This window comes from Hoplias malabaricus, chromosome X2 (assembly GCF_029633855.1).
Source record: "Hoplias malabaricus isolate fHopMal1 chromosome X2, fHopMal1.hap1, whole genome shotgun sequence".
NCBI classification, from domain to species: Eukaryota; Metazoa; Chordata; class Actinopteri; order Characiformes; family Erythrinidae; genus Hoplias; species Hoplias malabaricus.
In genome coordinates, this window is record NC_089819.1 from 33,729,439 (window position 1) to 33,743,230 (window position 13,792).

The following is a 13,792-nucleotide window of genomic DNA, read 5'->3' on the forward strand; positions in this document are numbered from 1 at the left end:
GGGTTACTCAACATAAGATCTAAACTCAAAAGCAATCATCCTAAATAATATCATAAGTGATCATAAATTCAACGTTTTCTGTCTCACGGAAACGTGGGTTAGACCAAATGAATATTCAGCACTAAATGAAGCCACCCCCCTAGGCTATAATTATGTACATAGCCCAAGATTATAAGGCAAAGGAGGTGGAGTATGTGTAGTTTACCAAAATACCCTAGAAATTAGTCCTAAACAATGTGACACCTTCCCTTATTTTGAGGTTCTCTCCACCATTATTACAAATCCGGTCACAAAAAAGGACGTTATTATGTCATGTTATTATGTCAACATTTACAGACCACTAGGACCTTACTTAGAATTTATGAAAGAATTCAGCGATTTTGCTGCAAACCTAGCAATCATAAAGTTATAATTGTAGGAGATTTCAATATCCATTTTGAGAAGGAAAGTGACCCACTAAAAAAGGCATTTACCTCAATCTTAGACTCTATTGGTATTACTCAAAATGTAACAGAGCCTACACACTACTGCAGTCACACTTTAGACTTAGTTCTGGCACTAGGTCTTAACCTCGACAAAATTAATATCTTACTGCAATCCTTAGCAATCTCCAACCATTACCTAATTTCATATGAGCTACGTCTTAGCCATAATATATGTAAGACCCCTCGCTATTCTGCAAAGCGTATAATAAAACAATCTACCGCCCTACAATTTATAGAAAACCTCCCAGAAATATCAACACCAGTTCCCACTCCATCAGACCCAATGGAGCTAGATGTACTAACTGACTATATAGAAAATACCTGTCAATCTACTTTAGAAAAGGTAGCACCACTTAAACATAAAAGTATAAGACAGAAAAAGCTCGCACCATGATATAATGATAAAAGCCGTACTTTAAAACGAACATCACGGAAACTAGAGCGGAAATGGCGATCAACCAAGCTGGAAGTGTTCCATTCTGCCTGGAAGGACAGCCTTATAGAGTATAGAAATGCTCTCACTAAAGCTCGCTCAGCATATCTGGCCTCGCTGATCTCCAATAATAAAAATAATCTGAGAGTACTGTTTAGTGTGTTTTCCAGAACTACAAAAAATCAAGCAGGATCCAACTAATTCCAGCAACAGTATCCCTATTGGTGCTTCTTGACCTCAGCGCAGCCTTCGATACAATAGACCAGAATATTCTCCTAGAAAGGTTAGGAAAGGTTAATTCCAACAATGGTTGGAATTACAGGGACAGCCCTATTATGGTTCAAATCTTACTTAAGGGAATGTTATCCATTCGTAAAAGTAAACAATCTAAATTCAAATCATTCTAAAGTAAGATTTGGAATTCCGCAAGGCTCTATTTTCGGACCACTATTATTTACATTATACATGTTACCACTAGGCACAGTTATAAGAAACCATGACATTAACTTTCACTGTTACGCAGACGACACGCAATTGTATATTTAAGCGAAGCCCGATGACAAACACAGATTAAAGAAAATAGAGGACTGTGTAAAAGACGTGAAAGGCTGAATGTTGCGTAACTTCCTCCTTCCAAACAGCAACAAAACAGAGGTCCTGCTTTTGGGTCCGAAGGTGGCAAGAAATATATTATCAGATTTAATTTTAAATCTCGCTGACTTTCCAGTTAAACCTGGTTCAGCAGCAAAAAATCTTGGTGTCATAATTGACCCTGATTTATCATTTGATCAACACATAGGCAGTATCACTAGGGCAGCTTTTTTACATCTTCGCAATATTGCTAGGATTAGAAATGCCTTATCCCTGTAGGACGTAGAAACATTAGTACATGCCTTTATTACTTCAAGGCTTGACTACTGTAACACACTACTGTCAGGATGCACCATATATATATATATCAGTGGCGGATGCTGGTCTTTCAAGGAGGGGAAGCTCAATTTCGGCCTACATCATAAAATGTGTCGGTTTATTTATCTGTCGTACCAACAAGGCGTCTTTTCCAGGGACTTGACTAGTGTCCTCTCTAGTGCCTTAAGGAGGCATACAGCTGCTCCCCCCTCCCCCCTCTGGGTGGATCTGACCATAACTTGGTCAACCTTAGTTCAAAGTATGTGCCTCAGGTGAAGAGTCAGCCTGTGACCATGAGGACAGTGAGGAGATGGTCAGTGGAGACTTCTGAAGTGCTGCAGGACTGCTTTGAGACCACAGACTGGACAGCACTCTATAAGCCTCATGGAGAGGACATTGACAGGCTCACAGAGTGCATCACAGATTACATCAACTTCTGTGTAGAATCCACTGTCCCAACTAGGACTGTTAAATGTTACCCAAACAACAAGCCGTGGGTAACAAAAGACATTAAAGCACTCCTCAACAAGAAGAAGAGGGCTTTCAGAGCTGGAGACCGGGAGGAGGTGAGAACGATTCAGAGGGAACTGAAGAGAACCATCAGGGAGGCTAAGGAAAGATACAGGAGGAAGCTGGAGTGGAAACTCCAGCAGAACAAAATGAGGGAGGTCTGGAGTGGTATGAGGACCATCTCTGGCTTAAGGTCCAGCAACAACAGGGGAGTAGAGGGCAGTGTGGACAGGGCCAACGAGTTAAATTTGTTTTTTAACAGATTTGACACTGTGAGCCCTGATCTCCCCCTCCCTGACTCCTCTGCTGTCGGGCCTCAACAGCCCACTCCACTCCCTCCCCTTCCTGATAGCCTCACCCCCTCCTGTGATAGTCCACGTCACACCTCCTCTCCTCCCCCACCAGGGACCTCTACAGTGAATCTCACAGCTGACCAGGTGAGAAGACAGCTACAGAGACTCCACACAAACAAGGCTGCAGGCCCTGATGGTGTTCCCCCCAGGGTGCTTAAAGCCTGTGCCACCCAACTTTGTGGAGTCCTGCAGCATGTCTTCAACATGAGCCTGAGTCTCCAGAGGGTCCCGGTGATGTGGAAGACGTCCTGCATTGTTCCTGTGCCAAAGACTCCGCGGCCCAGTGACATCAAGGACTACAGGCCGGTGGCACTGACGTCCCACATCATGAAGACCATGGAGAGACTTGTCCCATGGTCCAGCCACTTCTAGACCCCCTCCAGTTCGCCTACCAGCCTCGTCTGGGGGTTGAGGATGCCATCATCTACCTGCTGAACCGAGCGTATGCTCTCCTGGATAAGCCAGGCGGCACTGTGAGGGTCATGTTTTTTGACTTCTCCAGTGTGTTTAACACCATTCAGCCTGCTCTTCTGGGAGACAAGATGAACGTGATGCAGGTTGACGCCCCCCTCGTGTCCTGGATTGTTGACTACCTTGACTGGCAGACCACAGTATGTACGTCTGCAGCACTGTGTGTTAGACAGAGTGGTCAGCAATACTGGAGCCCCACAGGGAACCTCTCTCCCTTCCTCTTCACCCTCTACACCACTGATTTCAACTACTGCACAGAGACTTGCCACCTCCAGAAGTTTTCTGACTCTGCACTTGTTGGATGTATCAGCAGGGGTGATGAGGATGAGTACAGAAGACGGTGAACGACTTTGTTGCATGGTGTGAGCTGAACCATCTGCAGCTCAACGTGACAAAGACAAAGGAGCTGGTGGTGGACCTGAGGAGGGACAAAACGCCGGTGACCCCTGTGTCCATCAGGGGGGTCAGTGTGGACATTGTGGAGGACTATAAATATCTGGGCGTACACATTGACAATAAACTGGACTGGGCTAAAAACACTGACGCCCTTTACAAGAAGGGCCAAAGTCGTCTCTATTTTCTGAGGCGTCTGAGGTCCTTCAACATCTGCAGAACTATGCTGAGGATTTTTTATGAGTCAGTTGTGGCCAGTGCCATCCTATATGCTGTTGCATGTTGGGGCAGCGGGTTGAAGGTGGCAGATGCCAACAGACTTAATAAATTGATCCGTAGAGCCAGTGAGGTTGTGGGTGTAGAGCTGGACTCGCTGACGGCAGTGTCTGAGAGGAGGATGCTGTCTAAACTGCAGGCTATTATGGATAATGGCTCCCACCCTCTTTATCACATGGTAATGAGACACAGGAGCAAGTTCAGTGCAAGACTCATTCAGCCAAAATGCACTACAGAGCGCCACAGGAGGTCATTCCTACCAGTGGCTACCAGATTTTATAACTCCACACTTAAAGCACGACATCTTTCACATGTACAGTAATAACAATAGAACAATTTTTTTAATTATGAGTGTAACAACTCAAATGTGCAATACTCTTACTGCTGTATACAGTATATCTGTATTTATTATTATAGATGTGTACATAATGTAAATTTCCTTTTGTGTTAAATTTTTATTAGAGTGTTTATTCTTTTACAACGGTTGCTACTGTAATAATTGCAATTTCCCCCTGGGATCAATAAAGTATTTCTGATTCTGAATCAGTGGCCAGCAGAGCTAGGCTGCTTAAACGGCCTTGGCCCATGTGAAGTGTGCCCGCCTGTGCTCCCACGGATCTTTACACCAAAGGATCGCTGATTCGCTCATTTCGCTGTCAATCAAAAAGATATTCAGCCTCAGACAGATCATCCAATCATCATGCAGAAGCTAAGCGTCCGGGCCAGTCGTAGCCAGCCCACTGCCCCTTAGACCCCCAGAGACGCTGAGCGTCTGATAGGCGGGACAAAGCCCAGCTTTGGGCTCGTCTCGTTTCGCTGCCCTTCGCTGCTTCGCTATTGAACTCTGTGGACGCTCAGCGTCCACTGTTTAAAGCACTGTGAAACTGCGGGAATGATTGAGAGGAAAGCTGCGTCTTTACCAGTGATAAGAAGCAGATTCTGAACAAATGTTGAGCGCGCTGTAGTGCATATTTATTCAATGAAATGTACACACAACAGTATGTATTTGATCACTTACTTTTTTACATTTTAGGGGAAGCTGAGCTTCCCTTGCAGTCTTAGAGCAATCGCCACTGATATATATATATATATATATATATATATATATATATATATATATATATATGATATATATATATATATATATATATATATAGTAAAACTCTAGAAATTACTTAGTCAGGCAATGAGGATGAATAGTATATATAAATTACAGTTGCAAAAACTGGCTAGACCTATGCATTTTTAAAAATAAAATTCAATGTTAATGAGCATATTAGGAAGCAGTCTTAGTTTAAAAAAATCCCCAACTAGAATTCCCTTAGTAAAATATAGCCATTTCCACACCTTTGCAAATTGACTTGCCTTATGTAAGCTGAAAAGACACACACATGAAAGATAAATGCCTGCAGTCAACTCACCGGTCTGTTGCTACGGCAATCGTTTTTCCGTATTGTCATTCTCACTGTCACCTTCTGACATGATTTTCCATCCTCTTTGCCTATTAGTCAGCAAAAGTGGTGAAATTCTATTAGCCTTACTGTGCCACATCATAGGCATTTCAAATATTTTAAACATACAAAGTTTACAAATTCTAAAAAAAAAAGAAATAATGAAAAGTTGGCTGTATTTAAACATAAATAAATATTTGGAATAATATATTGTACCCACAATAATTACTGAGGAATCATGAGGTGTAGATAAGCATTCTGATGTCAGAACTATACATAGTTAATATGATCATAATGCTTTCCCCACTTGGCTGCAAACTACGACGAGTTTTAGGGCCACGGTGTTGAAAAAGAAAAAAACAAGATTCAGAGAATAAAGTCTGAATTCTGTGAATATTCTCTGAATAATTCTGAGAAAAAATCTTGGAATAATTCTGAGAAAATTCTCAGAATAATTGGCTGCGTATAATTGGGCAGACACACAGTGTAATTGTGGAATGCAGTGTTTTGCTTAAGTCATGGTACAGATTTCAGGAATAAACTCTCAGTTCTATTCCATATTAGAACCAGATCGTGATTAGTATTTAAACCCTGAATCAGTGCACGAACCCATGGCATGTAGTTTCACATGATACAATTAATGATCACAAAAATGATTGATCCAGCGCGAGTGGAACTCCGAGTGCCCACGAGGCTCCATCGCGTTACGGCTCTGACTCGTACAATAAACTTATGCCTTATGCATCGCAGTCAGGGGCTGCACTGATGGGGTCATCATGTCGTGTGAATGTGTTTAATAAATAATTCTGTTCAATTATTCTTCACTGACTGCTTCTTTCACAACTTATTCATGGCACACAGACCTGTTAGTCTGACTGTCTACATATTAAAATAAATAATAACCCAAACAGTGTTTCTCTACATATTCTGATTATATTCTTGGAATTATACAGATCTTTTTTACTCAAATATTCTGAGATTTTTTCTCAGAATTATTTCTGACTTTCTGAATTTTCTCTGAATACTTTTTTTTTTCCTCAACGCTGCGGCCCTAAAACTCCGTCATAGCAAACATTTATCATCAACCTATATTTGTGATAAAAAAAAAAAGTGTTCTATAATGGACATACAAATATATCCCATCACCCCAAGCAAAACAAATAAAGCTATTGATTTTTTTTAATAATGCTACAGATATATAAACTATGAATCAGATTCAAAAGGAAGTAGATCTAGAAGTGCAAGTAGAGCTACAATCTAGAGCTAGTAAGCAGAGTAATAGCTTGGGTAATGTAGCATAAATATCATTGTGCCTTATCACCCAAAAGATTACTGGGCCCCATAAACACAGAGAATACATGCACACATATAAAAAATACAGTGGGTCTAACTCATGCAATAATTGTATCAACATTCACTATTTGGCCACTACCAACAGTACATTGTTGGCAATCAACAATGCACTGCCCAATTGCGCAAAATGGGGAAAGATTACAAAACATTTGAGCAATATTTAAAAAATTGATTAAAAAAGACATTTCAGTTATGAGCTCTTTTCAAAGCTATTTAGAGTCTTGTATTTTAATGGGGAAGTACATTGCTGGGAAACAACAATGTTGATGGGAAGCCTTATTGTCTTGCTGTGTACCTTGTTCACAGTTTGTGCTTATTGTGGGTTTCAGTGTGCTAACAGAGAAGGGGAAGGGTGTGTATCCAGTGCCTGAGGAGATAGGCACAGTGTTTTATATTCTGAATAATACAGGAAACTAACTCACCTGTATTTCACAATTGTTTGATTGAGGAACACAATGATAAAGTTCATCAAATTGAAAGGACAAACATTCATTTGCATGCAAACTTTTGGACTCAACAGATCAAATTATAAGCATTTATAATAGAGCAAAGAGCATTTAATTTTTTTTCATGTAAACATTCTACAACTATATAAAAAAATAGCACTTTTGCTAATTAATACTTTTGCACAGGGCACATTTAACATTTCTTCCCCTAGTAGACTAAATCCTGGAAATTTTGTTTTAAAATGTGTAAATACTGTAGAGAATATGAAAGTACTTAAAACTTCCATTCGAAAAACATTGGAACATTTAAAAGCTAAATACATAATGTGTGAGAACTGAGGAGACAAATTGCTATAATTTTGAAATCCATTCTTGTTATATGATTTCAACTGTTGAAAAGCTCAGGGTCTCAGTTAGGTTTTTGTTTTATAATGAACCAGTTTTACTTCAGTGGGTGATAGGTTGGAATATTTAAGCACCTGGAAGCCATGCTGATGTAATTAATGTACAATGTGGACTGGCCTTTTTGTAATTAAATCAGCAATGTCTTTCCAGGAGAAAACAAACAAACAAACAAAAACATTCAGCATTAATAGTGCCTTCACAGATGTGCAAGTCACACATGCCAGGTGCACTAACCAACCCTAATACCATCAAGGATGCTGGCTTTTGAACTGTGCGCAAAGTCAGCATCCATGTTTACAACAGCAAGTGTCCTTAGTAAAGAAGTCCAGGAGCTAGTCCAGACCTGTCATGCACTGAAAAAACTATTATAAAATGATAAACACTATACCATAAACCTTGAAATGTTGAGCATCCGAGATCCTAAAACACTTGACCTTTAGCCTCTTTTTATTCAAGATATAACAGTGTACATAATGGTGGTATTTTAAAAATGATTACAGGAGCCCTTGAGCAAAACCATTACATATTTATTATTTTTGCAGTCAGTACTGCAGTAGTTGTGCAGTAGTAGGTGTACTAGTTAAATAGTGAATAATTCACTGTGATTTTTATATACAAATATTTTATAGTGTACAATAAAATCATCTGTAAAGGTTATATTAAAAACTATAATATATTTAAGAGAATTTTGCCAAAATATTAAGTGAAATAATGATAATTATAATCTATAACATCATATTATAAATATGATATAAATATAATCATATAATAAATTATAACATGTATTATAATAAATAATAGAATTATTAACTGAAAAGCACTACAGTGCAAGTTCATAACTCACAAGTTTTGCAGCATCCATCCATATAGGTCAGTACCGTCCCTCCAATCTATGAAAAGTGAATTTGTTAAGAACAGAGGACAACCAGCAACTGCTAGAAAATTAAACCATTTACAAACACATTATAGATCTGCATATATGTATGTGAGATGCAGAATGCAAATGAAAGCTCATCAAAAAAAATTCAGCCATTTGATTTTAGCTTAGCAGACAGAATTTATATTAATTTACCTTAAAGCATTCTGTTTCATTGAAGGGGGGGCAGCTGTAGGAGTAGGATACCAGCACTGGTCCAGACTGTGTGTCTAAACAGTCATAGTGCATGCAGTCAGACAACCAGCTCTTCCCTGGCTGCAGGATGAACACATTACACTAATTCATTATTCAGTTATTACAAACAGAATGCCATTACATAGCACAGCCAGGTGATGTATTCTCCATCTAAAATACCATAATTTTATTCATTACAACATGACCTAATTCTCCTGGAAATTAGTTGTTTTTCTTTGTATGACTGTGCTAAATTTGAGTTTTGTGGCTCTAAAATCTCTTGCACTGTGAAATGCATTACACAGAATCTTCAGTCATACCCAGACATATTAGGCCAGTTATGGAAGCACTGAAGCACTGCTTTCTTACTTTTGAAACACTTACAAATCTGATTTCACTTTTAAACACAGATAACTGTCTCCAGAACAAGCTTTTTGTATTAAACCTTGAATAGATTTTAATGCACTACTCAGTGGCACTGTAAATCTAATAACCTTCCAAGGAATCTCAAAACAACAGTTATGTAGAATGTAGTTTTCTACTTTTATGTAGAAAAGTAAACTAGACCCATCAAATCAGAACAGTTATAGACCAATAGCCAATATTCCATATAAATTTACTTAAACAGCAATGAATTAAATGTGACTTTTCAGTCTGGCTTCAGAGGTTATTACATACAACACAGAAACCACACAAAGGTCCTAAATGATCTTAGGTCAAACATAAAATCCTGTGTATACTGGTTTCTTAGAGCTGCATTTGAAACGTCGGACCATTGTATACTTTTAAAACCACCCGCATGTGGTTTGGTAATGTTCTTTAATGCATTGATGCAACAAAATAACTCGTTAAGCCTTAACCCTTTAACACTTTTGTTGATATTTTGCAGTATTCTGCTGTATTCATTTAAAACAACATATTAATTTATTAGGTATTGCTTAAGTATTAAATATTGCTAGAAAGAGATTTGTACCTGAGCAACACCCTGTAAATATTTTGGAATTGTGCAGACCAATTACTGTAGTTTTGAACATGAAATGTTTATCCATTCTTCCTTGATATAGGATCTCAGCAGGTCAACACCTTGGGGTCCCCATTATAGTGATTTTGTTTGATAATGCACCAATTATTTTCGATAGTTTAGCACCCAGAGTGTTTTACTGAGGAGCCATACTGTTTTAATCCATTGGTATTGGATTGGCCTTGTCTTACTGTAATAAGCAATAAGCCTTCTCAGAAAAAAGAGGTCTGGATTTTACTCCAAATCTCCTGAATTTATCTCCAAATCTATTGTTTAGAATTAACTGTGCCACCTACATACTGTCACCTCACCACTTTAGCCTGCAGGATGCATCATTCGTAGCTTCCAAAAAGAATTTCAAATTTTGATAAGTGACCACAGGACACATTTTCCCTTCTCAGAGCCTAGACCCAGAGAAGGCAGCATAATTTTTGGATCCTGTCTATTTTAACATGATAGTACTTAAACTTGCATTTTGGAATGCAAACTGTATTTTCAGAGAATTTTGGGAAGTATCTAAGCCCATGCATAAAGTTTATTTTTCAAGCCAACTAAGGAGCCGAAAATCACAGCCAGACAACATAGGTTTTGGGATTTGTCCATTGCATATAGAGATTTATCCAGATTCCTGAATATATTAATGATACCATCCACTATAAATTATAAAGTTCTTTATTATTTTAAGTTGAGAAATTTAATTCTTCAATTGTTACAGAATTTGCTCATGTGTTTTTTCACAGAATGGTGGAGCACTCCCCATATATACTTCTGAAAGATTTAGCCTCTCAAAAGTCTTTTTAAACCAAATCATGTTGTCACGCACTCGTCCTGTCATGCCTGTTTTCCCCGCCATGTGCTCTCTCTGCACATGGCTCTGTCTGTTATTGTCCATGTCCCCGCACTTGTCCCCCCTTTGTTCCACCTCCTTGTCCTTAAGTCTTGTTATCTGTTTCAGGTGTGTCTCGTCTATTCATGTATTTAAGCTCCCTTGTGTCACTTCCGTGTATCGGTCATTCGTGTTGTTTCTTTCCCACTCCAAGTCAAGTCGTTTTGTTTCCTAGTCCTGTCATTTTGTTTCATTCTCATTCCTAGTCATGTCGTTTTGTTTCCTTTCAATTCCAAGTCATGTCTTTTCTTTCCTGTAAGTCTTGTTATTTCGCCTCCAATGTTTCCCTGTCATGTTGCTTAGTCCGGTCTGTTTGTCTCTGTCGTTTCCTCGTTTTATTTCCTTTATCTTGTCGTTTCTGTTGTTGCCTGTCTATGTTTTGTTATATATTTTGTTTAACATTTTGTTCGTGACAGAATGACCGATCCCAAAAAGGACGCAGCTAACACGGACATATCACCGGATAAAACCATGAAAATAGCAGAGGATATACGGGCCATAAGGGTGGGTGATCAACCTGATATTTTGCAATCATATCTGGGAGTACCGGCGGAATTTGAAGGAGGTACCAATTGCAAAGGATTTATATTCCAATGCAAAAATTATAAATTATTTTGAATATTTAACCTGTCCTCCTCCTCCTGACTTTATATAAGTCATGTTTATGAAATTTCTCCTTGGAGGAGAGGCGTTATGGTGGGCTGAAACCTTAATTAAGGAAAGAACCCATGATATTAACGTAGAGACATTTTTTGAACTCTTAACCGAGAGATTTTCCCGTTCTGCTCCCGAGGATTACCCCCGCAGGTCCGGGGAATTTTTTTTTTTTGGGGGGGGGGGGGGGGGGTTAGGGTAGGGGCTGTTAGCCTCAAACCACTGGATACGGGAGGTGATGCTAACAGGGGTGCATCTCCGGGGGAACCACGGTTGAAGAAGTCTCTCAAGAGTGCGCCAATCAGTCCCCCTAAACCCAAAAAAACTCCAGCACGTGCCCAGTGAGCAGCACAAACCCCTGACTCTGTGGACGTCTCCACTCCTGTTCCTGAGATGGCGGCTTCCACGGCCACTCCTGTCCCTGTGAAGGCGGCTTCCACGGCCGCTCCTGTCCCCAAGAAGGCGGCGAACCCAGCCGCTCCTGTCCTGTTCCTCGCCGCTTGTGTTCCTGCGAAGGCGCCGTCCCCGGCCACTTCTGCATCCGTGACTGTGGCCCTGGCCGCTTCTGCACCCGTGATTGTGGCTCCGGCTGCATCAGGTCATTTCCGTAGGTCGGCCCCTAGGACTTTGGGGCCGTTTCCTAAAATTGTGCCCAGGCTGGCTTCTCGGACAGCGCCACAGACTTGTGCCAGTCCTGGACACCCCCTGGTTGTTTTGGTTCCCCTGTCTGTTCCTGTCCTGGTTCCTGTCTCTATCCAAGTCCCTGTACCTGTGTCTGTCTTTGTCCCTGTTACTATGTTCGTGTCTGTCCCCGTGAATATCCTGGTCCCTGTTCCCCTGCCAAGTCCTGTCCAGTCCTATGTCCAGTCCCAGTCCCCAGTCCCATCACCTGTCCTGTCTCCATTCAAATCCCCAGTTTGTAATCAAGTCCAGTCCCCTGTCCATTCCCAGTTCTCCATTCCGTCACCTGTTCCGTCTCCTGTCCAGTCCCAGCACCCAGCCTCAGTCCAGTCACCTGTCTTGTCTCAAGTTCAATCACCCGTCCTGTCTCAAGCCTCAGTCCTGTCTCCATTCCAGTCCCCTGCCCCTGTCCAGTCTTCTGTCTCTAAACCTGTTCAGTCCCCAGTATTGTCTCAATTCTTGTCCAGTGTGCCACCTCAATCTCATGTCAAGTCTTGTGTTTCCACTCCCGTCCTGTCTAGTCTGTTCCAGTCCCTAGTCCCGTCTCCTGTTTCATTTTGTAAGTTACCTGTCCAGTCTCTTGTTTAGTCTCCTATATCCGGTCCTGTCGTGTCCCCAGTTCCTGTGTCTGTTCCTGTCTTGTCCTGAGTCCTGTTTCCTGATGTTTCCATTCCTAGTCATGTCGTTTTGTTTCCTTTCAATTCAAGTCATGTCGTTTCTTTCCTGTAAGTCTTGTTATTTCACTTCCAATGTTTCCCTGTCATGTTGCTTTGTCCGGTCTGTTTGTCTCTGTCGTTTCCTCGTTTCATTTCCTTTATCTTGTCGTTTCAGTAGTTGCCTATCTTTGTTTTGTTATATCTTTTGTTTAATTAAAATTACAGGGTTTTAGCGTGTGCGTCCATCTCCATCAGTCCGCCGCCCCGTGAATTGTGATACATTTCACTGACGTTGCCAAATAATCTAATTTATATTTTGATTGCATTACAAAAATTTACCAGTGTTTTGTAGCCTCATCCCAAAAATTTTGCAATTTTTTTACTGGTATAATATTCAATGGATACATTTTAAAATCAATTAAATAAACCAAACAAATTCCACTTTCAAAATTCAAAAATATTTGTATCAGTTCAATTAAGCATACTTTAAATTATTTTAATATAATTTCATTTTGGTTTTAATTATATTTGGCAGAGTGTTGCACCCTTTCTGGAAATGTGGTTTGTAGAATTTTTTCCCTTCAGAAAATATTTATTATACACTCTTATTAGGTATGTATGAGATTACAGTGTCAAAAAAATTGGACAAGTTTTCATCTGCTCTTTACTGCTAAACTGTACAGCAGGGTTTACTGAAATTGTCTTACCTTGTACAAGATTAGAGACCCGTTGTCACTGTGGTGCACACAAGACACATTCTTACACACTCCACAACACACACTCTGGTCTTTAGGGGGCACATAAATCTGGTTCTGTGAAACATATCCAAATCAGTTTGAAAATATTTACTTGCACAAACACACACACAATATCAAGGCTTGGTGAAAATAAATATTTTGTGCTTTAAAATTATATTACTTCTTTGAAGTCCCCATAATCAATATTTAATCATTTAAATATTAAACATTAAATACAGCCTAAGATACCAAAATGTAATGTTTATTTTGTCCACAAATGGTGCTGCGAATATATTTGTTTTTTCTTTACATATAAAGGAGTATGCATATATAAAAGTGGTTTGACAGTGTAATACCCTGAATTATAAAGCTTCCTTCATCGAGTCCAGTAAATTTCTTTGGCTGAAAATATGTTATAGATTACTGCAAACAAAATTCTCCATTTAAATCTGATATTAAATCAAAATGACCATTCATAAGGTATGCTTTTTTAAGCTCTAAGACATATCAGAAAAAAATAGAGCACTGTGAAGGTAAAGTGAGTAAGAAAAAAATTTTAGG

The 13,792-nt window shown here is 39.7% G+C and overlaps 1 protein-coding gene across 1 annotated transcript in view; it reads right to left on the bottom strand.

The window, feature by feature from the left end:
* Nucleotides 1-13,792, bottom strand: part of LOC136676794 (otogelin-like) — a 474,914-nt gene that overhangs the window by 29,333 nt on the left and 431,789 nt on the right. The window contains exons 53-57 of the mRNA XM_066654019.1: nt 13,202-13,306; nt 8,558-8,677; nt 8,330-8,375; nt 6,930-7,001; nt 5,252-5,331 (exon numbers count right to left, since the gene is read on the bottom strand). Coding sequence (XP_066510116.1) covers nt 5,252-5,331; nt 6,930-7,001; nt 8,330-8,375; nt 8,558-8,677; nt 13,202-13,306 — 423 coding nt within the window. The remainder of the gene's footprint in view (nt 1-5,251; nt 5,332-6,929; nt 7,002-8,329; nt 8,376-8,557; nt 8,678-13,201; nt 13,307-13,792) is intronic.